Source organism: Pimephales promelas, chromosome 24 (genome assembly GCF_988280905.1).
Source record: "Pimephales promelas chromosome 24, fPimPro1.hap1.1, whole genome shotgun sequence".
Lineage (NCBI taxonomy): Eukaryota > Metazoa > Chordata > Actinopteri > Cypriniformes > Leuciscidae > Pimephales > Pimephales promelas.
The window spans coordinates 5349306-5372175 of record NC_142792.1 but is presented as its reverse complement, the minus strand read 5'-3'; the positions used below and the strand labels follow the sequence as shown (position 1 = coordinate 5372175).

The 22870-nt window shown below is 38.2% G+C and overlaps 1 protein-coding gene across 4 annotated transcripts; it reads right to left on the bottom strand.

Annotated features, from left to right (window-relative positions):
* Positions 1-30: 30 nt before the first annotated feature.
* Positions 31-19908, bottom strand: LOC120476563 (uncharacterized). 4 transcript variants are annotated; one of them, XR_016149754.1, is made up of 6 exons: positions 19682-19908; positions 6986-7151; positions 3585-3684; positions 2267-3426; positions 1080-1179; positions 31-901 (listed from the first exon to the last, which is right to left on the bottom strand). XR_016149754.1 is itself a non-coding variant. In XM_089126666.1 (4 exons), exon 2 carries the CDS (start codon positions 14987-14989, stop codon positions 9362-9364), a length of 5628 nt encoding a protein of 1875 aa, XP_088982792.1. In that variant the 5' UTR covers positions 14990-15046; positions 19682-19908; the 3' UTR covers positions 3217-3426; positions 3585-3684; positions 6986-9361. The 4 variants fall into 4 exon arrangements, 2 of the variants coding, with proteins under 2 accessions (XP_088982792.1, XP_088982793.1); XR_016149755.1 differs by lacking the exon at positions 6986-7151; XM_089126666.1 differs by lacking the exons at positions 31-901; positions 1080-1179 and having other exon boundaries at positions 3217-3426; positions 6986-15046.
* Between the last annotated feature and the right edge of the window lie 2962 nt (positions 19909-22870).

The window sequence follows — 22870 nt, the reverse complement described above, 5'->3', positions numbered from 1 at the left end:
GTGTAATTCACACAAATCACCACAGGAGGGCACAGTTTTTTAGACTTTATTTGCAACGGTGTGATTCATACAAATCACCACAGGAGGGCTAAAATAATTTTAGATCTGACTTTTTTTGCATTTATATAGAAAGACGATAGGACAACACAATTCACAACACACACACACACACACACTGATACAGTTGATACAAAGAATAACTTAAAAATAAAAACATTTTTTTATAAGAATAGATCTGAGTAGTCAATGAATTATTAATCAATGACGATAATCTTTTACATACGCTAAGAACTTTAAACTTGAAATCTAAAACAACATAATTGACTCACAGGCTCAGCGTATAGTTGTCAACCTTACCAACCAGAAAGTCCTGTTTCAGATCCATGTTTGTTAAAGTTATTCATCATTTAACACAAAACTCTGGATCAAACCGGTTGAAAATGCTCTTCATCTCAGCAGTCTCAGTGGCTCAGGAGAGAAAGAGTTGTGTTTCGATCACAGCGTCCTGAGTTCAAGTCCCACTATTGCTGACTTTCAATAGTTCTCATTAGACAAGGAGCCCCAAAAAACAGCCATAAATGTGAAATCCATGATGGGTGAGCGGATAAACACACACTCTCTGAGGACAAGACTGACGAAGACACAGGTTTGAATCTCACTTTAACTGCTTTATTGGAAACTCTCAGGATAACAGTGAAATATAAGTTCCAGCACATCATCAGTAAGAGATCTGTGGCTCACAGGTAAGAGCGCTGCCTCACGGGTTCAGAGGTTGCTGGTTTGATCCCAGCCAGATCTCCGCGATAGGAGTGGATGTTGTGTGAGTGGCGCGCCCAAAGGAGGGGGATACCAGTACGGCCTCCCCCCGGAGCTTCCGGGACAGTCAGCAGCAGGGGTTATGCTTTTTGGAAACAAGGACAAAAAAATATTTTTTTTTTTTATATAAAAATTTCGCCTCCTCGTCCCTTCCCCACCCGCTTAGGTTCCCATCATTTGCTTTTCAAAGGGGGAGGCCCTTCAAAAAGAAAATGATGGGAACCTACATGTTTAGCACAGTAAAACATAAGCATGTACATTACCTGTCCATCAGCAGAAGTCCATCATTACAGTCAATGTCTGTCCACACGTCCCACAGCTCTGCTTCTGATGACTGGATGTAATGGTCCAAACACATTCCTTCTGTAAGGAAAGACATGAAAAAAAAGATTTTTTTTTTTTTAAAGATTAAAAAGATAGTTTTAGAAATACTCTATATTATATATTCTACATCTATAAATGAGAATGTGAAAGTTAGTCTAAAGACTAATCAATAGAAGGAAATGGAAGAATTAAAAGTCTAAAGTTGTACAGTGTGAAAATATATAACTATTATATTAATATAGTATAGTTCAGTAAGGCTGTATCAATAATAATCTTTTAATTCAATTCAAATTAAAGTGTACTTTCCTTCAAATAAACACGAATAATTGAAAACAAAAATTGTATTGCTTAATGTTATTTTTTAGTATTTTTTCTTTATTAATATTCTTCATAATAATTTTTATATTATATTTTGAGAAAGCAGATTGTGTTTGTATACGTTTGCTGAGGAGAGATTTGGGATGAGCTATATTTAGTTTGCATAGAAGTATTGTGTGCAATGACACATCAATGTAACACAAAAATAAACAAGAAATCTCTTGACAAAATAACTGGTGTAGCTTCCGTGATTCAACCATAATTGGGACTAGTTTAAGTTTTAAATTTACAATAATCCTAAAAGGCTGGTTTCCAGCACACGGTTTTAACCCTGTTCTGTTCTGTTCTGGACTGTATGTATGATGGTTTTCATTAGAAGTAAAATCACTAAAGCTCTACACAAGCATGAAGCAGCAGAAACATCAGAGCAACTGACTCTATTAACAAACATCAATCCAGTATATTACCTACAGTAAGACTACAATAACAACACACATAAAAACAGCATTCCTCATCATTCTGATTATAAATGTAAAGCAACACCCGATTAATTTTCCCTTCTAAAGGTCTGAGAGTGTGTTGAGAAAAAAATACGAGTTTTTTCTCTTTTTATAGAAGACGCGAATGCTTTCATAAAAAGCTTAAACAACATTTAGTTTACAGACACCATGAACATTACACTGACGAGCCCTGCTATGATGACATTTCAGCAGAACGATGCATCAGTGAAAAATACAATTATACAAAACATAAAGCGTCGCGATATCATTTTACAAAAGAAATTCACTTTATGTCCAAAGTTACTTACCGAGAAGTTAAATGACACTCAATTCCCGCATGTTATCGGACTGTATGTCGGTTTATTTGCTGAAATATGTCCAGTTGTGTGTCTGTCATGTGCACATGTTGTAGCGTCTGTCATCAACAAGCGTCAATGTTGCCAAGGGCCCGAAGGAGTCGCTCTGACAGTGAGGCCCGCTCACGCCGCCTAGTGGAGCGGATGAAAACTGCGTTTCGGTTTCTGTCATTCTGCTAAATAAATAAACATAAAAGTGTTGCGCCCTCCTGTGGTAATTCGTGTGAATTACACCGTTGCAAATCAAGTCTAATAAACATAAAAGTGTTTCGCCCTCCTGTGGTGGTTTGTGTGAATTACATCGTTGCAAATCGAGTCTAATAAACATAAAAGTGTTGCACCCTCCTGTGGTGATTTGTGTTAATTACACCATTGCAAATTGGGTCTAATAAACATAAAAGTTTTGCGCCCTCCTGTGGTGATTTGTGCAAATTACAAAAAAAGAAAAAATACAGAAATAAATACACAAACAATCTTGCAGTTGATAAGTCGATAAGTTATCAATCAGCGATGACCATCTTTTAGCCAGCTTAAACATGGGTGAGGATGAAATACAAATTTAAATGATTGTCATTGCAGCACAGGTTCTGTGGCTCAGTGGATAGTTGACTCCCTTACAAATCAGCAAGTTCTGGTTCAAATCCCACATTCCCTGAAACTATTCATCATTTAACAGAAAGCTCTGGATCAAACCTGTTGAAAACGCTCAACACTTCAGCAGTCTCAGTGGCTCAGGAGAGAAAGTGTTAAGTTTCAATTGCAGTGCCTGGAGTTCAAATCCACTATTGCTGACTTTCAACTTAACTCATTAGACAAGGAGTCCTGAAAACCAGCTATCGTCGTGAAATCCAGGATAGGCATGTGGATAAATACACACAGTAATAAAGACACGGATTCAAATCTCACTTTAATGGTTTTATTGGAAACTCTCAGGATAACAGTGAAATATAAATTACTTCACATGAACTGAGAAGAGATCTGTGGCTCTCAGGTAAGAGCGCTGCCTCACGGATTCAGAGGTTGCTGGTTAGATCCCAGCTGGGTCTCTGCGAAAGGAGTGTGTGGTGTGTGTGAGTGGTGTGCGCCCAAAGGAGCTTCTGGCAGTGGTTATGCTTTTTGGACACAGGGGAAAAAAAGAATAAAAAAATGTAATAAAAAAATCCTTCTCCACCAGTTTAGGTTCCCATCATTTGCTTTTCATTTCCCTTCAAAAAGAAAATGATGGGTATCTACATGTTTAGCACAGTAAAACACACATTATATACATTACCTATCAATGAGCAGAAGTCCATCATTACAGTCAATGTCTGTCCACACGACTCAGATCTCTGCTTCTGATGACTGGATGTAATGGTTCAAACACATTCCTTCTGTAAGACATAAATAAAATAAAAAATCATAACTATATATATTCTACATCTATTGTAATGGCTAATTTTGCATTTACATTTATACAAGTTTCTTTTCTTTCATATATGATCTTTATTTTCTTTTATATGTTTTCTTTTATTTCATTAAGATGTGATAGATGTATGTGTAATTTTTACTAACGTTGGAGAAGATGTATTCATGAGCATTTAAAGGAAAATATTCATATCATCTAACATATACTCATAAGCATTTAAAGGGAGATGTTCATGTAATCCAAAGGACATTGTTAAAGATATAACAAGCTGTTAGAAATGCATAAGTTAGAGTAAGCTTAAAGGAGCAATGTGTGATTTATAGTGACATCTAGTGGTTCGGTTGCGAGTTTGCACCAGGTTTGCACTAAGGGCTCAGCCCACTGCTCACCCCTCCCTTTCGAAGAAGCTACGGTTGCTAAAACGGGACAAACATCTCGTCGGCTGAGACAGCAGAGAATAGCCAGAGTAAGCCAAGAGTGTGTAACATTGTCACTGTTTCTGTACCACAGTCCATTATAAACCACATCATGGATACTGTTTACAAAGCCATAGTCAGGTGAGGATCAAGGGTTTTAATATATAATTTAATATAATAATAGTAATCAGCTGATTGTCTCACAAACGTAACCAGCAGCACATTTCTCCACACATACTGTAGCAAACCCATAATACAGCGAGGGAGCAGCTATATATTTTTTCTAACAGGGTAGTAATAGTTTAGCTGGCTAATATGAGCTGTTACTGTGGCTGAGCTGGGACGCGTCCGCATCGCATGAGTCCAAAGGTCGGAAGTGCGCGCGCTGCTGTTACAATCATGTCATCTCCGCATCCCATAGATACTATTTACTACACACAATAGGCTTTTTTCTCTGATTTTGAAAACTCTTCGTGATCGACTTTAGTGATCTAAAAGTCTCTATCGATGGGTTAGTGATTCCTGTAACGTACTGTTTTACGGTCAATGACATGAATACTAATCATCAGCTGTCTCACGAACGTAACAGCACATCTATCCCCAACATAACAAACCCATAACACAGCGAGGGAGAACTAAGTTACATGAAACAATCCCAACTACATATTTTACACCACTCACAAGGGAAAAGTCACTACTCACGGAGTGTAAGGCTAGCTTCCAGCTTTCCGCTACTTCTCTTTCAAGGTAGTGATGAAACGCGTTCTGTAGCGCTGTTTGTTCGCGTTCGGCTACGGTAGGAATATGACGTCACAACATGGCGACCTTCATAGAAGGGGATTCCCGCGGTTAATGTCTCATTCTAAGGTAATAAATACATTACGGTTAATTAAGTAAGTTCTTTATACACCACTGAAAACATAGTTATGGATGTCATATTGCATTTCTGTTAATAGATACTCAACTTTTTACACATTGCACCTTTAAGGTATAACTAAACTGTTAGAAATGCATAAGTAATGTAAGCTTAGTGTGAGGACATAGTGTTCTGTGTTTAACAAAGAAGCAAGCAACATGGAAACATTTTAATAGCTCATTGTATCTCAAGTGTGAGTTATATTTGTGCAGGGTTTTGATCAAACAAAAGATAAAGCAGAAAGGTGTGAGGTCGAACAGAACTTGCAACCAAGAGATAAATTGAGCAGAAAGGTGTGAGGTCGAACAGAACTTGCAACCAAGAGATAAATTGAGGTGTGAAGTCAAGCTGTACTTGAACATAGGAAGATTAACACAAACGTCATTGTGCTGTCCAAATTAAATATACGGTCTACAAGAATAGTTAAGAGCAGCGCAAACATGTTTCCTTGCTAGATGGTGTAGGAGACAATCGGTAGCAAAACCAGACATAGCCTGCATGGTTTCCTGGGTTTTCAGGTATATAAGGATGATGAGAAGGACTAGCCTTCGCCTTCACATGTAGACACTGTTCTGTATGTTGAATGCCAAGAGATTGGATTTGTTTTCTTGCAAGAAAATAAACTTTTGATACTTTGACTTTTGAAAAGGTTTCCACTTGTCTTCTTCCTCCTATCTTTTCGAATAACAGAGAATCATTTCCACAACACTATAAATGAGAATATGAATGTTAGTCTATAAGTATATAATATAGTATACTTATATAGTGTATATATATATACTATATAGTATATAATATAGTATACTTCAGTAAGGCTGTATCAACAACACTCTTTAACTCAATTCAAATTAAAATGAGACTTCCCTTCAAAATCAACACGAGTAATTGAAGACTACAATTGTTTTGTTTTAATGTCATTTTCAGTATTGTTTTTCTTTATTAATGTTCATAATAATTGTTGTTATTTTGTGAAGTCAGAGTGTGTTTGCACTGAGGAGAGATATGGGATGAGCTATATTTTGCATAGAAGTATGTGTGCAATGCAACTTATGTGCCACTGATGCAAATATTTTCCAATGATGAAGTGTAAATCAACTGCTGGACAGTTGGCATGTTCTTTATAGGGAAAGGAATGTTTTCAACTGATATATATATATATATATATATACCATGAATGTAAACACTGAAGGACAGTTTTCTTTATAAGGAAAGTGGATTGTGTGAGCATGAGGCACACATTTATTTTAATCCAACATGTTTTCTACCTTACAAGGAATCAGTAAATTCCTCAGTGGTGTATATAAACTCAACACTTAGTGTACCACCCCAGAGAAACACATACAGCTGGCATGAGAGAGAGTGAAAGGAAAGAGGGGAAACACAGTCTGAACACACATCCTGAAAGGGAAACACACATCCTGAAAGGCTGGTTTCCTATGGTTTTAGCTCTGTCTGGTTTCCTATGGTTTTAGCTCTGGACTGTTTATACGATGGTTTTCATTACAAAACCATGAAGCAGCAGAAACATCAGAGCTTCTCACTCCAACTGACTCTATTTACAAACATCAATCCTGTAAATTATTACCTACAGTAAGACTACAGCAACAACAACAGACACACACAAACACCATTCCCCATAAATGTCAAGCAACACCAACAGATTAATTTGCTTTTCTGAAGGTCTGAGTGTTTCAAAAAAAGAAGAGCAACAAAGTCTGTGTTAAAACTTTCTATAGAAGAAGCGAATGCCATAATGTAATAACAAGCTTAAAATAAATTTAGATTACAGACATCATGAAAATGAAACTGACGAGCCCTGCTATGATGACGACATTACAGCAGAACGATGCATCGGTAAATATAATTATACAAAACATTAAGCGTCGCGACATTATTTTACAAGAGAAATTCACTTGATGTGCAAAGTTACTTACCACAGAGTTAAATGACACTCGATTCCAGCATTTTATCGGATTGTGTGTCGGTTACTTGCTGAAATATGTACAGTTGTGTGATATTAATAGCTGTCATCTGCTGCACGCGTCAATGTTGTCAAGGATCCAAAGGAGTCGCTCTGACAGAGAACCCCGCTGACGCCGCCTAGTGGAGCGGATGAAAACTTCAGTTTCTGTCATTCTGCTATTAATATTGTAGTTATAATATTATAATTATTATAATATACATATATAATATTATAGTAAGTAAACCTACTTAAATGTGGTCGGGGCAAGTGGATCTGTGGCCAGTCATAGGTGAGAGGGCTGAAATGTGCATGTTCATGTTTGAAAACTATAATCTATGGTTTTGTCAGATCAGCTCGCATTGTTTAAACTGGGATGCATTTGCAATTCCCTTCATGAGTTTTCTATTAATCTGTCTTGATGTTCCTTTGACACTCGCTACATTCATTACACGGCACCCAGTGGTGTAGTAATAATGAGGGAATGAATCTGTGAACTATTTAAACAAAATAAATCTTTTTAGTGATTGGCCAATTAAACTTTTTCTCAATGAGTCTGTTTTGTGGGTGTGAATGTATGATATATGTAACAATAACTGCTAAGTTGAATAATTTATGTGCAACATATTTATCTATATTTTTGGCAATCAGAACGAGTTAAGTTTTAATTGGTTATTAAAATATTTAACCTCAGGTTGAGGTATTTAAATACAATTCTAACAAAACTGTTATCTGAATCAATCAACATACATTCACCTAAAGGATTATGGACACCTTCTAATACTGTGTTTGACCCCCTTTCGCCTTCAGAACTGCCTTAATTCTACGTGGCATTGATTCAACAAGGTGCTGAAAGCATTCTTTGGAAATGTTGGCCCATATTGATAGGATAGCATCTTGCAGTTGATGGAGATTTGTGGGATGCACATCCAGAGCACGAAGCTCCCGTTCCACCACATCCCAAAGATGCTCTATTGGGTTGAGATCTGGTGACTGTGGGGGCCATTTTAGTACAGTGAACTCATTGTCATGTTCAAGAAACCAATTTGAAATGATTCAAGCTTTGTGTCATGGCGCATTATCCTGCTGGAAGTAGCCATCAGAGGATGGGTACATGGTGGCCATAAAGGGATGGACATGGTCAGAAACAATGCACTGGTAAGGCTGTGGCATTTAAACGATGCCCAATTGGCACTAAGGGGCCTAAAGTGTGCTAAGAAAACATCCCCCACACCATTACACCACCACCACCAGCCTGCACAGTGCTAACAAGGCATGATGGATCCATGTTGTCATTCTGTTTACGCCAAACCCACAGGACTGAAAGAATAAAGTAAAGAAAAAATCATTGTTTTCATAGATTTTATACACAAATAAAAACGGTAATTGCGACTTTTTTTCTCACAATTGCGAGTTTACTTCTCACAATTCTGACTTTATTTCTCATGACAAAGTCAGAATTGAAAGATATAAACTATCTGAGGGTGAAAAAAGTTAGCCTTTTTCCCCCCTTAGAATTGGCCTGATAACTCGCAATGAGATGTCAAAACTTGGACATATAAACTCGACATTGTGTTATAGTCAGAATTGCGAGATATAATGACAGTATTGCGTGATATAAAGTCAGAATTAGGTCATAATTCTAATAAAAATATTTGCTTGTGTGTTGCATTCGTTCTTATCATGCAGCCTAGACAGCATACACAGATAATGAAACACTGATCAGTTTTTTTTTTTTTTTTTTTGGAACTGCAAAAATAATTTCTAACAATTTGTACACTAAAAAAAAAAAAAATCACCTCTAAGGGATTATACAATAGCAGTATATTTTGAAACTGGATTTTCTGCATCATTGTGTCATTATTCTATACCAATCTGACTGTGTTGAAATTAAATATCATATATTATAGATCATAACTGCACAAAAAAAGTTATAAAGGAAAGGAATGTGAACTATAATGTTCTACGACTGAGCAAAATAAATAACCAAAGAAGCTCTAAACAAGTGGAAGAGAACATGTCATTTCAACAGATTTATTAAGTGACAGCTGCCTTTCCAGTAAACTGGCATGTATTTCCAAATACAAATGTTATATTTTACACTTTGTAACATCAAGAAGTACTTAAAATGATTATAAAAATACTCTTATAAAATAACAGATAGCAGTTTTTGCAGACTGAATTTTTCAGTCACATACTTTACAACGGTATATTACAATGGTGCTAAAATAAAGTTTTCTATTTTGCTTTCAATAACAGTAAAAAAAAAACATCCATCGCTGTCATCAACAGAAAAGCTATAACGTGTAAACATGTTTAAGTAAACATTATAAAAGCAATGATCAAGCATCTAGGTTAGCTTTGGATGAAAACCTGGTTTTCTAAAGTGATTAGTCTCTCTCTCACCACTGGACAGGAGCGAGGCTCTGTGAGTCAAATGGCTTTTTAATGCGGTCATGTTAATGCTGTCATGCGTTTTCTGTTTGTTTTTCTTCTGTGGTGATCTGGGAGAAAAGATCTGGGTCTTCATTTTAGGTATAAAGGTGCTGCTCCACTGGTTGTGAACTTTTTGTTTGGCAGAAAGCCCATCGGTATACTCTCTGCAGTTATCAGAGACCGTCAAGGTCACGGTTGCTGAAAAATGCCGCCCGGGAACATTGATCTGTTTTTCTCTGTTGGATCCAAACAAGTCAAATCTCACTTTCTTTGGCTCAGCGGTTTTAGTTTTATTCACTGACAGAATACCACACAGCTCAAGCTTCCTTTTGGACTTTTGGTGTGGTGTGTCCGGGCCGGGCACTTTCTCTGTAACTTTCTGTAGGTTTTCTCTATGGTGAGGTGAGGTTCTGTCAGGACAATCTTGTCTTTCTTGCCTGTGTTCTTTTAATTTTTTCACCTTGCTGCAGTCCTGACTCCCACCACTAGGGCGTTTTTTTGCAAACTTTTTAACCACAATATCTGGAGCGAAAAGCACAGAGTCATCGGAACCAGTCGTAGCGCGACCAAGTTTATGCTTTAAAAAAGCTGATTTATTTGGAGGTGGTTTGTTGCGTTGGTGCTTGGCCAATCGGTTTTTCTCCGTTTTATCATTTCTCTCCTGTTCAGCTGGCCTCTGAATTTCAGTCACTGATTTTACCTTAATGTCACTTTTTTGTCCTGTCAGTCCTTCATCTGCAATACAATCCTCTGGAGAAGCAACATTTGGCACCTTGACCTGTGTTTCAAGAGATGAACTACAATTTTGTCTCGGTCCTGCTTTTATAAAACGTTCACTTTTCTGTCCCATCAGTCTTTCATCTTTAGCGCGTTCCTCTGTGGAAGCAACAGATGCCTCATTGACTTCTAGTTCAAGAGATGGTCGACTACAATTTTTTCGTCCTGTCAGTCTTTCATTTTCAGTGCGTTCCTCTGTTGATGCAACAGTTGGCTCTGTGACTTTCAGTTCAAGAGATTGTGAATTGCAATATTGTCCCAGTTCTGGTTTTACCATGCTGTCACTTATTTGTCCAGTCAGTCCTTCATCTACAATGCATTTTTTTGTTGAAGTAACAGTTAGCTCCTTGACCTTTAGATCAAGAAATGGTGGACTACAGGTTTGTCTCAGTTCTGATTTATCCATAGTGTCTCTTTTTTGTCCTTCATTCTCAAAGCATTTTTCTGGCGAAGTAACCTTCAGCTCCTTGTCTTTCAGTTCAAGAGATGGCGAATCTTGACCCGGTTCTGATTTTATCATATGGCTACTTCTTCGTGTTGTCAGCCTTTCATCCACAATGCACTCGTTTGTTGAAGCCACATTTAGCTCCATGACTTCCAGTTTAACACATAGTGGACTACAATCTTGACCTTGTTTGCTTGATTTAGCAGGGGAGCCCAGTACATCAGCCTCATTTGTCATAGGAGAGCACGGCTGCTCTTCTAGCACCAGTAAAGGTGCCTGTTCCCAACACTGGAAGCAGAAAATATCAGCATCACTGTACGTCACATTAGTGGAATTGGATATTGCCATTTTGGTACCACAAAGAGAACAAATAGCTGGGCTAGGCTGACTGGGTACATCAAAGCATGCTACAAGATCTGGGTTGTCAAGTTTTGATGTAGTGGTTTTGATGCTGCATAAAGGTTTATCTTCCATCTTTTGGAAAAAAGTTTTAGCATCTTCAGATGATAGCACTGTGATTCCCAGTAGCAAGGGATCATCGTCCTTTGAATTTTCATCATTAGAAACATCTTCCACCACACATATGTCTGGGGAGTTACTACTAGTGTCCTTATTGCTTGGATCTTCACCATCAGAGATGTCCTCCATATGCCAGTTGTCTGAGGAGATAGGAAGAACCTCCCTATTTCCAGTGTTTTCATCATCTGTAATATCTTCTACCAGCCATATGTCCGAGCAGTTATTTAGAGCCTCAATATTGCCTGGATTTTCATCTTCTGAAGCATCTTCTACCAGCCCAATGTCCGAAGAGTTATTCAGAGCCTCCTCATTGCCTGGATTTTCATCATCAGAGATGTCTTCCACATGCCAGATGTCTGAGGAGATAGGAAGAACCTCCTCCTTATTTCCAGTGTTTTCATCATCTGAAATATCTTCCAACAGCCCGATGTCCGAAGAGTTATTAAGAGCCAACTTATGGCCTGGATTTTCATCTTCTGAAATAGCATCTACCAGCCCAATGTCTGAAGAGTTATTAAGAGCCTCCTTATGGTCTGGATTTTCATCTTCTGAAATATCGTCTACCAGCCCAATGTCTGAGGAGTTATTAAGAGCCTCCTTATGGTCTGGATTTTCATCTTCTGAAATATCGTCCACCAGCCCAATGTCTGAGGAGTTATTAAGAGCCTCCTTATGGTCTGGATTTTCATCTTCTGAAATATCTTCTACCAGCCCAATGTCTGAGGAGTTATTAGGAGCCTCCTTATGGTCTGGATTTTCATCTTCTGAAATATCGTCCACCAGCCCAATGTCTGAGGAGTTATTAAGAGCCTCCTTATGGTCTGGATTTTCATCTTCTGAAATATCGTCCACCAGCCCAATGTCTGAGGAGTTATTAAGAGCCTCCTTATGGTCTGGATTTTCATCTTCTGAAATATCTTCTACCAGCCCAATGTCTGAGGAGTTATTAGGAGCCTCCTTATGGTCTGGATTTTCATCTTCTGAAATATCTTCTACCAGCCCAATGTCTGAGGAGTTATTAAGAGCCTCCTTATGGTCTGGATTTTCATCTTCTGAAATATCTTCTACCAGCCATGTATCCTTGGAATTACAAAGAGTCTCAGTAGACAAAGACTCCTCAGAGTTTTTTACACCATCTGAAACATTGTCCTCAGGGCTAAGAGGAAGTGCCTCTGACACAGGCACATTGTGACATATTTGCTCATAATGATCTTGTCTGAATACTTCTATTTCATCACTGCAGGCTGTACGTATCTCTGTAGATCCTTCTGCTAATGGGACGTTCTCTGAAGGCTTTGTGTTAAAATTGTGGCTGTGTTTGATGTCCTCTTGTTTCTTGAATGTCTCTTTCTCACTGGAGACGCTGCCTAGAAATGTCTCATTCTCACTGGAGTTGCTGCTCAGAGATGTAATTCTAGACAGCCCTGCATATGAATGGCCATTGTTTTCTGTGGCTATTTCCTCAATGTCATTTCCTGACTGGGGTGTGAAAAGAGCTGTTGGTCTACACGTGTCTGGCTTTACACTTTTTTCATCGGATGAAACCATGGGCACATCTTTGAGGGAACTCACACCTAAATTGGATAAAGTGACAACAGTGTTCTCTGAAAATAACTGTGATGTCGTCTTGATCACGGTTATGTCATCCAACAGTGGTTCTGAAAGCACCTTGTCAATATCAGCTGGCTGTCCATCAACATTTAACCAAGAGGACCTATACTCCTCAGACGATGAATACATCTCATCGTTGAGATTGTCGCAATGAGCTAGCTTTTTTAGGTTTTCAGTTTCAATACTTTCAAATACCACAGACTCATAATCCCTTACGATTTCTACAGATGAGTGCAGTTCTACCTCTTGTTTAAATGATTTCAATGCCTCCACAAGATTGGCCTTATTCCCATTCCAACAGTGTTTCAAAATGCTCTCAGATATCTCTGCATATTCATTTGATAATTCCGTCATCTCTAAAGACTTCACTAAGTCCATTAAATTCCCTAGTGTGTACTTAACCACTGGCACACTAGATAAGTCAAATGAAGTATCACTTGAATCACAGTCACCTTGCTGAACATTATTTTGACATTCAACTGGGCTAGTAGAGCATATATCAGAGTCTGCAATGTTGCTTGTAGTCTCAATTTCTTGGCTTTTGTCCTCCTGTTGGGCAGTTGGTGAGGGGGATTCAGACAACTTGTCACCTGCAGTTTTTTGTGCATCAGACTCAGCAAATGACCAAACAGAATCAATCTTTAACGGTGGACTGTCAGCTTTTTTGGGGCTGGTATCAGCCATCTGTGCAGTGTTTGAGGTCTGCTGGGAAATGGGTGGAACGATGGCTATTGCCTTGTGAACTTGCTGTGAGACTTTCTTTAGCGCAAACACCGCTTCAAGACAGTCCGCCGGGTCCGTACTGTACTGTATGTTGTGTTGACTCATTTCTTTAGGTCGGTTCTTATTGCTCCCTGTCTGATGGGTACCAGGTCGGACAGATTGCACTCCAAAATCATTTCTGTCTTTGGAAACCCTTGTTTCTTTGTTCCAATAGTCTCTCTGAACCACAGCATTCTCCATAACCTTACTTGGGGGTTCAACTGCACACTGTACACTAGGTTCAGAAAAATGTGAATGGTGATCAGTCCTGTTGGTTGCACAAACCTCTGACTGTTCTGAACAAGTGTTATGATGTGCATTTCTTTCATCTGGTATTAGCTGCTTACCAGCTTGTTTATTGTCTTTTGAAGTCAGTAATTGATATATTAGCGAATTATTAAATCTATAATGGGTCTGAGGTGGGGCTTCATTAGTCCATGTCATTTGAGAGGCCTCATTGTTATATGTCCCACCGTTTGTGCCCTGAGACTGTTGCTCAGTGCTTTGATTATTCTGAGAATGGTTTGTAGATACATCTGGACCTGCATTTGACCTTAGTTCTGGCTGGTTATGGGTAACAGGACTTTGGTTTAAGTTATTGGAAGGCAATGGAATCTCGCTCTGTGCTCCAGAAGGCGGTGTCGTAGAGTTGCATGAGGTATAACTTGCCACCATTTGGCTCTGAGCTTGATTGTTGGAAATTCTCTGGGAAACTGCATTGTTATCGGCCCAAGAAGAGGATTGTGGATGGTGTCCTTGTGTCCGGTGGTGGCTTTTATGTTTTTTGCCTGAGTGTTGTCTAGAGAACTGTTGTTGTTGATGATGATGATGACGAGGAGCCGTTCTAGGAGGTTGAAATTGTTGCTGATTGTTCATGGAATAAAAGCTGTGACTGTTGTACATGTGGAAATTCCAACTCCTGTTGTTAACCACAGAGTTGCCATGGTTTGACTGTGGAGACCGATACATGTAAGCTTGATTACGGGCTGTTTCTCCATAGTTATGTGGGGAGGAAACGTTTGATTGTGTGCCAAATTGGGCATGATACCCATTTGTGTTTGGGTTTTCAGATGGGTAGTGCTGCTGTGTGTTGGAGGCTGCACACGGGTATTGGGGATGGGCCTGGTTTGTCTGCGGATTATATCCATGCAAGTTTGATTGAAAAGATTGGCAATGATTTGAAGCTTCTTGTTGTCCATTGGAATATCTTGTCGGTGATGTGGTATAATGTTGAGTGTTGAACTGTGCCTGGAACATATTGGATTGTTCATCCCTGACATCTTGGTACTTAGGCGGGAATTGTTCTTGGTACCGAATTGAAGGTCGTTCTTGGTACTGAGGTGGAGGTCGCTCTTGGTACTGAGGTGGAGGTCGCTCTTGGTACTGAGGTGGAGGACGTTGATTTGAACTCCATGTGTATCTCTGCATGGTAAAGGTTCCTCAATGGCTGCTGCCTTGGCTCTTATGCTGAGTCACTCAAGTGTTCTAAACCAAGAAAAATATGTTAATAAAAGCAATTATGTAAATCGGGTTACATAACAATAAAAAAATTCAAAGGAATAACACTTAGGTAGGAATTTCCCTATCTAATATGCAGAGCTATGGAAAAGGGGAAACGGTTTGATAACTCATTAAGTGTGTTCAACTAGAAGCAACGCTACACAGATTGATCAGTTAATGACATCTAGGGCCGGTCCAAATACCATTTTTTGAGCTTCAAAGCTTCGTTAGTAATTAATATTGAATATTCGAAGCTTCGGAATCTCTATTTGTCTGTCTGTCCGTTTGCATTTTGATTATTTCGAGAACCGTTCATCCAAACGACTTCACAAGGGAGTGCAGTGTCATATTTGGTGCAATATAGACAGGTGAGACACGACACGTTCAGAATTAATAAACTTTAATAAACTACAGAATAGCGCGAACGGGAAGCGGCGCGCCTCACGCGAGCAGAGCTTATATACTCCGAGAATGGACACTGCACTGGTGATATAACACACACACACACAAAGGTCTGTTAACTTAAGTAATGTTTTTAATAAGGTAGTCTAATATTTTTCTCACTAACAAATTACTGACAAAGTTGGGTAGATTTAAATAAAGAAGTGGCACGCCTAACGCGAGCAGGGATAATGCTCCGGGAATGGACACTGCACTAGTGATATAAAACACACACACACACACATACACAGGTCTTTTAACTTAAGCAATATTTTAATAAGGTATAGTCTTATAATATTTTTCTCAATGACAAAGTAGGGTAGATTTAAATAAATAAAAATGAAATTTAAATTAATAAAAATGCCCTGAGGATGGTTGTATTACCGAAATCTTGGCATTAAATTTTGCTTTAAGGACTCAAGTGTGCAAATAATTTATTTATTTTTTGGGTTGTCAAGTGGTATCTGTCTGGCACCTTGTTTGCCGTGAGTGCGGTGAAACTCTTTCAAATTTCAAACTCTTTGTGCATTTATAAGTTGTAATGCATTGATGGTGCGACCGACCCGTTCCTCAAACACTGGCAGCTGTTGTACAGTAATAGGATGCCCATATTCCTTTTCCCTTTGACCTGTGAGAAGTCATGACTTCTCAAAGGCTGTCTAACTATAGTTCAGCATTCTTTTTAGTGTAATATTAGGCTTCAGATTCAAGCTGTTTTCTGCGTTCAATATGTCATTGCATTTTATAAACAGAGCCTACAAACACCCTCAGCTGCATTTTAGCATTTATTGTAAGACGGATTTAACATGTATTCCTCCATTTGAATATTACTTGTACTTTTTCTTTTAAAAAGGAATTAAATATTGAGGAGTATTTTTTACAAGTCACTTTTCATTAGATACTAGTACTCTTTCCAATAGTGTGACTATTGGAGAGATACTAAATTTGTCACTAATAGTTAGCTAATACTTAGACTGACAAGTAACTTTCCCATTGTTACTGGTATACTGCAGTTTTTTGGGGGGACCAGAGACTAACTGAATATACTAATTACTAATGAAATAAGTATTAGAAGCTGATGAAAAAGTAGCACTAATATTTTTAGGGGCATGTAGGCAGAGGTGGATATCACTATGTATGTGTGTGTTTTTTAATCGCATGTTAACACACGTTTTTATTTATTATTATTTTGAAAGTCCTTTGCTGACTGGCTCTGAAGACACATAGGCCTACAGTCAAACCATGGGTCACAGGGGTGGGATGTTGGTCAGCCAGGCTGGCATGTGCGCACAACCACGACAGTTTCACTGGAACGCACCTGCTTGTCGCTGCACCTTGTGCCTCACTCTAAAAGGGAAACTTGCTACTGAACATAGTCTGTTTCTGCCGCTCCTTGATTAAAGATACATGATGAAAAAAACCCAAGAAAACAGGACTCTGACTGTAACTTGTTTTAACAAGCTAGATAAAAGGCAATGCCCAATAGCTTTGGTTTAAAATTTTATTACATTAACGTTTAAGTTGAGATTTACAAGAAATATTTTATTGCTATTGTGTAAAGGGAATACTGCTGGTAAAAAGTACATTAGGCTGTTTGTTAAAAGTTTTTGCAAACCACATTATTGCACTTTTGTGTATATATACCAGTACATTTAAATCAAAAGTGCACAATACCAACATGACATCATGACTTTTGCGTCAACATTGCGTTATCTATACGCATTTTGAGCTATCCACGTGTGCGTGTATGTCTATGCCGATAAATGTCCGAGCGAAACGAACCAAAATGTAGATCTACCTCTGATCTTTGGACCTTTTTTCTATATATAGACATGTACAAGGACTCTAGGTGTTTCTCCAACACCCGTTCTTTTCTCATGTCTCCCCTCATTCTTCAAAGTACACACTTATGTGAGACACACATATGGGGCAGTAGAATTCTCCAACACGTTGGATTAAATCATTTACTAGATTAATGGTCAATCAATGAACAAATTAAACTCACCCATACTGTCATAAATTATAAAACGTCATTCGAATTTGACAAATAATCAATTTTCTTGTCCCTAAAAGTCAACGTAATGCACTATTCAAATTTGCACTTAATGTAATTATTCGCAAAAAAATCATGCGATTAATTGCATAATTTAATCGTTACCCAGCACTATTATATATATATATATATATACACACACACACACACACACACATATACAAATACCATACTGATATATAGTAGTAGTAGTAGTATGTAAAGTAGTGGCCAAACTGATGTCCAGCCTAGAAAAATTTACATATTCACCGATTTTTTAAATGTTATTAAAAATGAGTTATTTTTAACCATATTATGTAGTTCTACTGTATATCACACAACATACAACATATCCACACCACGGTATTGATATATGGTCTTGAATTCGGCAGCAGTTCATTCTGCTCATTTTTCTCTCAAACCATATACCACAGACATATTGGATTCTAATACAAATACACTAAAATATTTTCAGGGTCATGAGTCTGTTTTTCCCTTACGGAAATTAACCATGGTTTTATTCCACATACATTTTTGGTGGATAAATTACCATTTGTATAATTATGTTTAAACTGTGGTTAGTGTAGTAAAACCATGGTGGTTCATAGGGCCTATGTGGTTAACATAATTTAACTGCAGTTCCCATGGTTTTATTTGTGGTAAAGCTAATTTGTTGTTGTTTGTCTGCCCTAGCTCACTCTAAACCTATTGTAAAGCGATGTGAATATTTGTCTGCTAAATTACTACAGGAACTTTACAATAGATAATGATGTCCTAAGCATACAGCATTTGAGTGATGATGGTAACGTTAGTAATGGGGTGCTAATGGTTAACTCTGCAAGCAGCAGCACTTTAATGCTTAACTAAATAAACAAAGACAAAACTAGCCGATTTTACAATTTTACAGAGGAAACTGACCTGCACTGAGACCTGAACAGGTCAGTAGTTGAGCTGCTTCTCTCGTTGCTCTCATTCCTTTCTCAAGTCTCAAACTCAAGTCTCTCGCTCTGACTGAAGGAACCCGTCTGGCGGATAGTGAGCGCAAGCGAGGCGAAGGCGTTGCCAGCCAGTCATGACTAACCGATTCATGATTTATTTTTGAATGGCGAATTCGGAAATAATCACTTTAGTGCATTCGGCAGGCAACAATAATAATAGTATACGATAATTTTCGTCAAGTGATGTTATAAGTTACATTTGCCAGTAATCTGCCCAACTATCTTTAAGTTAAATCGGCTCGTGCGACGGACAGCGCTGCTTGCATCTACTAATTTTTAAGAAAATACTCTCTAACTTAGTGATTAAAAGCTGGGTTAATAGTGACATACTAGTAAGTTCAAATGAATACACGTTTATGACTCGTCATACCTGTAAGACGATGCAAAGCAAAAATAAATAAATAGTGTCGAGGCAATCAGAAGTCTTGATTCAACATCAGCAGAGTCAAATCTGAATAGAAATCTGAAGAAATCGTGCAGAGTCGAGGTTTCAGGTCTCAGACAGAAGAATAACTTTATTGAGCAGTTCAACAAAGTGAGAAGTTGGCCATCGCATCTGAAGTTAAGTCGGTCTGACTGTCCAATTGGTGCCTTTACTCTTATCTCTTCTCTTCTGCTCCACCTCCCTATTTCGCTACCATTATTATTTAATCAACGTTATTTCTGTTTTACTTGTGGCGAAGCATCTGCTCACATGTTTTTTTTTTTTTTTTTTTAAAAAAAGCTAATGTATACATTTTATTTGCTTAACCATGAGCACCTAGGCACATTCTGTTTACATAACTGTGAATCTTAGCACATTTATTTGCATTGAGTCTATCTATGGGTACCATGGGTACGGCCTTCCGTCCCATGACCCTTGCCTTGCCCCTTGCTTTTAGGCACTTACACAGAAACAGACATGTGTACTCTCTTTTAAGGACTATGACAAGTACAATTCTTCAACAATAGCTAATTACGTAATATTATGCATCTCATCAAAACAACATGTGTGGATTAAGAAAAAAAGAAACATTTCCAAAAAACAAACTAGACGTTTTTAACATAGTTTCTAAACCTTTATAGGTCTACAAAGACCCCACCATTTAAGTGTAACGTTAAACTTTCCCAACTCCGTAGGCTATAGTTAGAGAGGCTAACGTTACTCACAATTTACAGTGCATCTCCGACATCGACTCCGTGTCCACTTTTGGGTCTCCAAACTTATCCTGCTCAAAACAAAGATTTAATCCACATGAGAATCCCGGACGCTCTTGGTTTTAACGCATTGCATTAAACTTGCAAAACGTCTATCGCACATCCATAATCGTCATGGAAGTAACTTGAGAAGCGCGCGGGTGGATCTCAGTTCGCGTTGTGAGACCGCAACCCAAATGTTGAATGTGCACATTGTGCAGTGGAAAGGGGCTGTCTTAAGACATCCTCCGCCCCGCCCCGCCCCTCACTTATCACCTATGAAAAAAAGCATATGCAAATTTCCACATGTAAGCAAAGGGATTTGTTTATTGTTCTTTTAAATCGTTATCTTCTTTCAACATAGTAAATAAACAGCAGCATATGCACACAGGAGCGTAAAGATCGATCACTATTGACATTCACGAGTTCACACTATACAAGAGGGGGTAAAGTTTAATGTGCATTTGGCTGAATCTACCTCTTGATCGCTGAGTGCTCCATCCGTGTTCTGAACGTGCTCCTCCCGAACTTTGTTAATAAAACATAATTTATTTTAATCCATAGCCTATTTACTAATAACTAATGCAGAAGTATGTTTAACTGTTTATGCCTCAATAATACAATCTAAAGGATGCATCATGATCATGCATATTTTAATAACAACGTTTTGAGAAATCGTTTTGCAAAAATTAAATGTCACGTTATTTTGTCTTGCTGTGTCACGTGATGTAACTGTTCTCTGCTTTAAACATGTCCTATTAGCATAATAGCATTTTTTTTAGCATAGGCTATAATACCGAATTGAATTGTAATGTGGTGTGTGAGCATGCACTAATTGTATGCATGTAAAGGGAAATGAGGGTGAAAACCACTACATCCTGCAGATGCAGACAAGCGTGTTCAGTGATGTAATCACAGCCCAGAAACATCAACTGACAAGTGACACAGCACCTGTGACTACATCATCCAAATCTAAGTCTTGCAAAAGAGCAACAGGATCCCAACATAACCAAGGATCCCAATATCTATCTATATAAAGAATAGAAAACGTCTGAGCATTTTAAAAGTTTTCTGGACAATTAGGCCACGTAAATAATGAATCTTCTTACACATGTGAAATTATGAGTAACCCAAATCTAATGTGTGATTTTCATGCATTTTGCTTTCAGTGCAATATTCTGCATGGCAGGCATGTTATTTTTAGTTTAAGATGTATGTGATAAATATGCAAACAACGTCCTTCACAACTCTGCTCACACATAATAATGCTTTCTCTTCAGCCTTGAGCACCAACTGAGCCCTCATAATGCATGTCCTCTGGCCTATTACTTACTGTATTATACTTACTGTTGTTTGTGCTGCTGCTTTTGGTGTAAAATCATATTTTATCCGCAAAAAATCAAGAAGTTCGACATGCCAAAGATCATTGTTCCAGTCAACAGAGTTGAGATGTTAACAATCTCAATGAAGCTTTCTCTTTTGGCATATGGTTACTTGCCCACCCCTATTGCTTTTTTCACCATTATTTATTAACTTTCTCAGCCACTTTTTAATAGTGGCGCACTGCCAGCAAATCTCTTTTTATAAACATTTGTCAAAAGAGCATAAACAACATTTAAAGCATAGACTATTGGAAGACTAATACTGTCAACCAACCATATACAACTATTAAATCAAGACAAATACTCTTGAAACTTTAAACCATGTTTTAGAAATGTTTTTGCTTGCATTCCTTTGTATGTATCTGTTTTATGTTAAGGACCCTTAGACTGCTGAGAGAGAGAGAGAGAGAGAGAGAGAGAGAGAGAGAGAGAGAGAGAGAGAGAGAGAGAGAGAGAGAGAGAGAGAGAGAGAGAGAGAGAGAGAGAGAGAGAGAGAGATTCAGTCCTTCCTATGTATTGTGTATTACAGAAGCATTTTCTAGAGGAGATCTGACCGGATATTTATCATTTATAGAATTAGTTGCTAAAAGCTAGGTGCTGTAAGCATTCTTTAGAAATGTTGGCCCATATTGATTGGATAGCATCTTGCAGTTTATGGAGATTTGTGGGATGCGCATCCAGGGCGCAATGTTTCTGATCCACCTCATCACAAAGATGCTCTATTGGGTTATGATCTGGTGACTGTGGGGGCCATTTTAGTACAGTGAACTCATGTTCAAGAAATTTGAAACTTCAACCTTTGTGTCATGGTGCATTATCCTGCTGGAAGTAGCCATCAGAGGATGTGTACGTTGTGGCCATAAAGGGTTGGACATGGTCAGAAACAATGCTCAGGTAGGCTGTGGCATTTAAACGACTCCCAATTCCCAATGCTAAGGGGCCTAAGGCATGCCTGCTGCAGGAAGACAACAAATGGGCATATAGGCTATTTATCACTACCATTAAGAAATGCATGAGTTTCTATATATATATATATATATATATATATATATATATAAACATATGGTGTAACAGAAAAGGAAAAAATATATATTCCTCCTGTTTGCTTTTTATCAAATGAGCAAACATATTGGGGAATTTCATTTGTCTCGTCTAAAAAGTCTAGATGTAGCTTTTTGCAGGTCATTAAAAAGCACTGGAAAAGGTTAGCAATATAAAAATAGAAAGAAGGCACATGTTGCCTGGTCTGATGTGTCTCGATTTCTGTTGAGACATTCAGATGGTAGTCAGAATTTGGCGTAAACAGAATGAGATCATGGATCCATCATGTCTTGTTACCACTGTGCAGGCTGGTGGTGGTGGTGTAATGGTGTGGGGGATGTTTTCTTAGCATTCCTAGCCTGGGTCCAGATGGGGGTTGGGCGTTAACATTCTTCAGTCGCTGATGGTGATGATGATCGTCTGGTCTCAGCCATCAAAAGTGAGAAGTAGCTCTTGTGCTGGCGCCATTTTGTCGCTAAATGCTCTTTCATATGCTTATGAGCCGCAGGATCTGCACATTGACGGCTATTTTAGATGATAAATAGATTTGTGCATGATTATTCGTATTCTCGAATCGATGCAACCGTTCAATCTGGTTAAAGACTTGCTTATTTTTTCTTATAATTAAAAAGTGATTATTACTCATGAAGTAGAATTTGTTTTATATCTCGTTTTGAGGTTTTATCACTTAATCAAATCTAACCAATCAAATCTTAAGTAACCATATAGTTTATTGTGT

Bases quoted from the DNA above. Each gene is read 5' to 3' on its own strand.
- LOC120476563 (XM_089126666.1), bottom strand. From the start codon at position 14,989: ATGCAGAGATACACATGGAGTTCAAATCAACGTCCTCCACCTCAGTAC.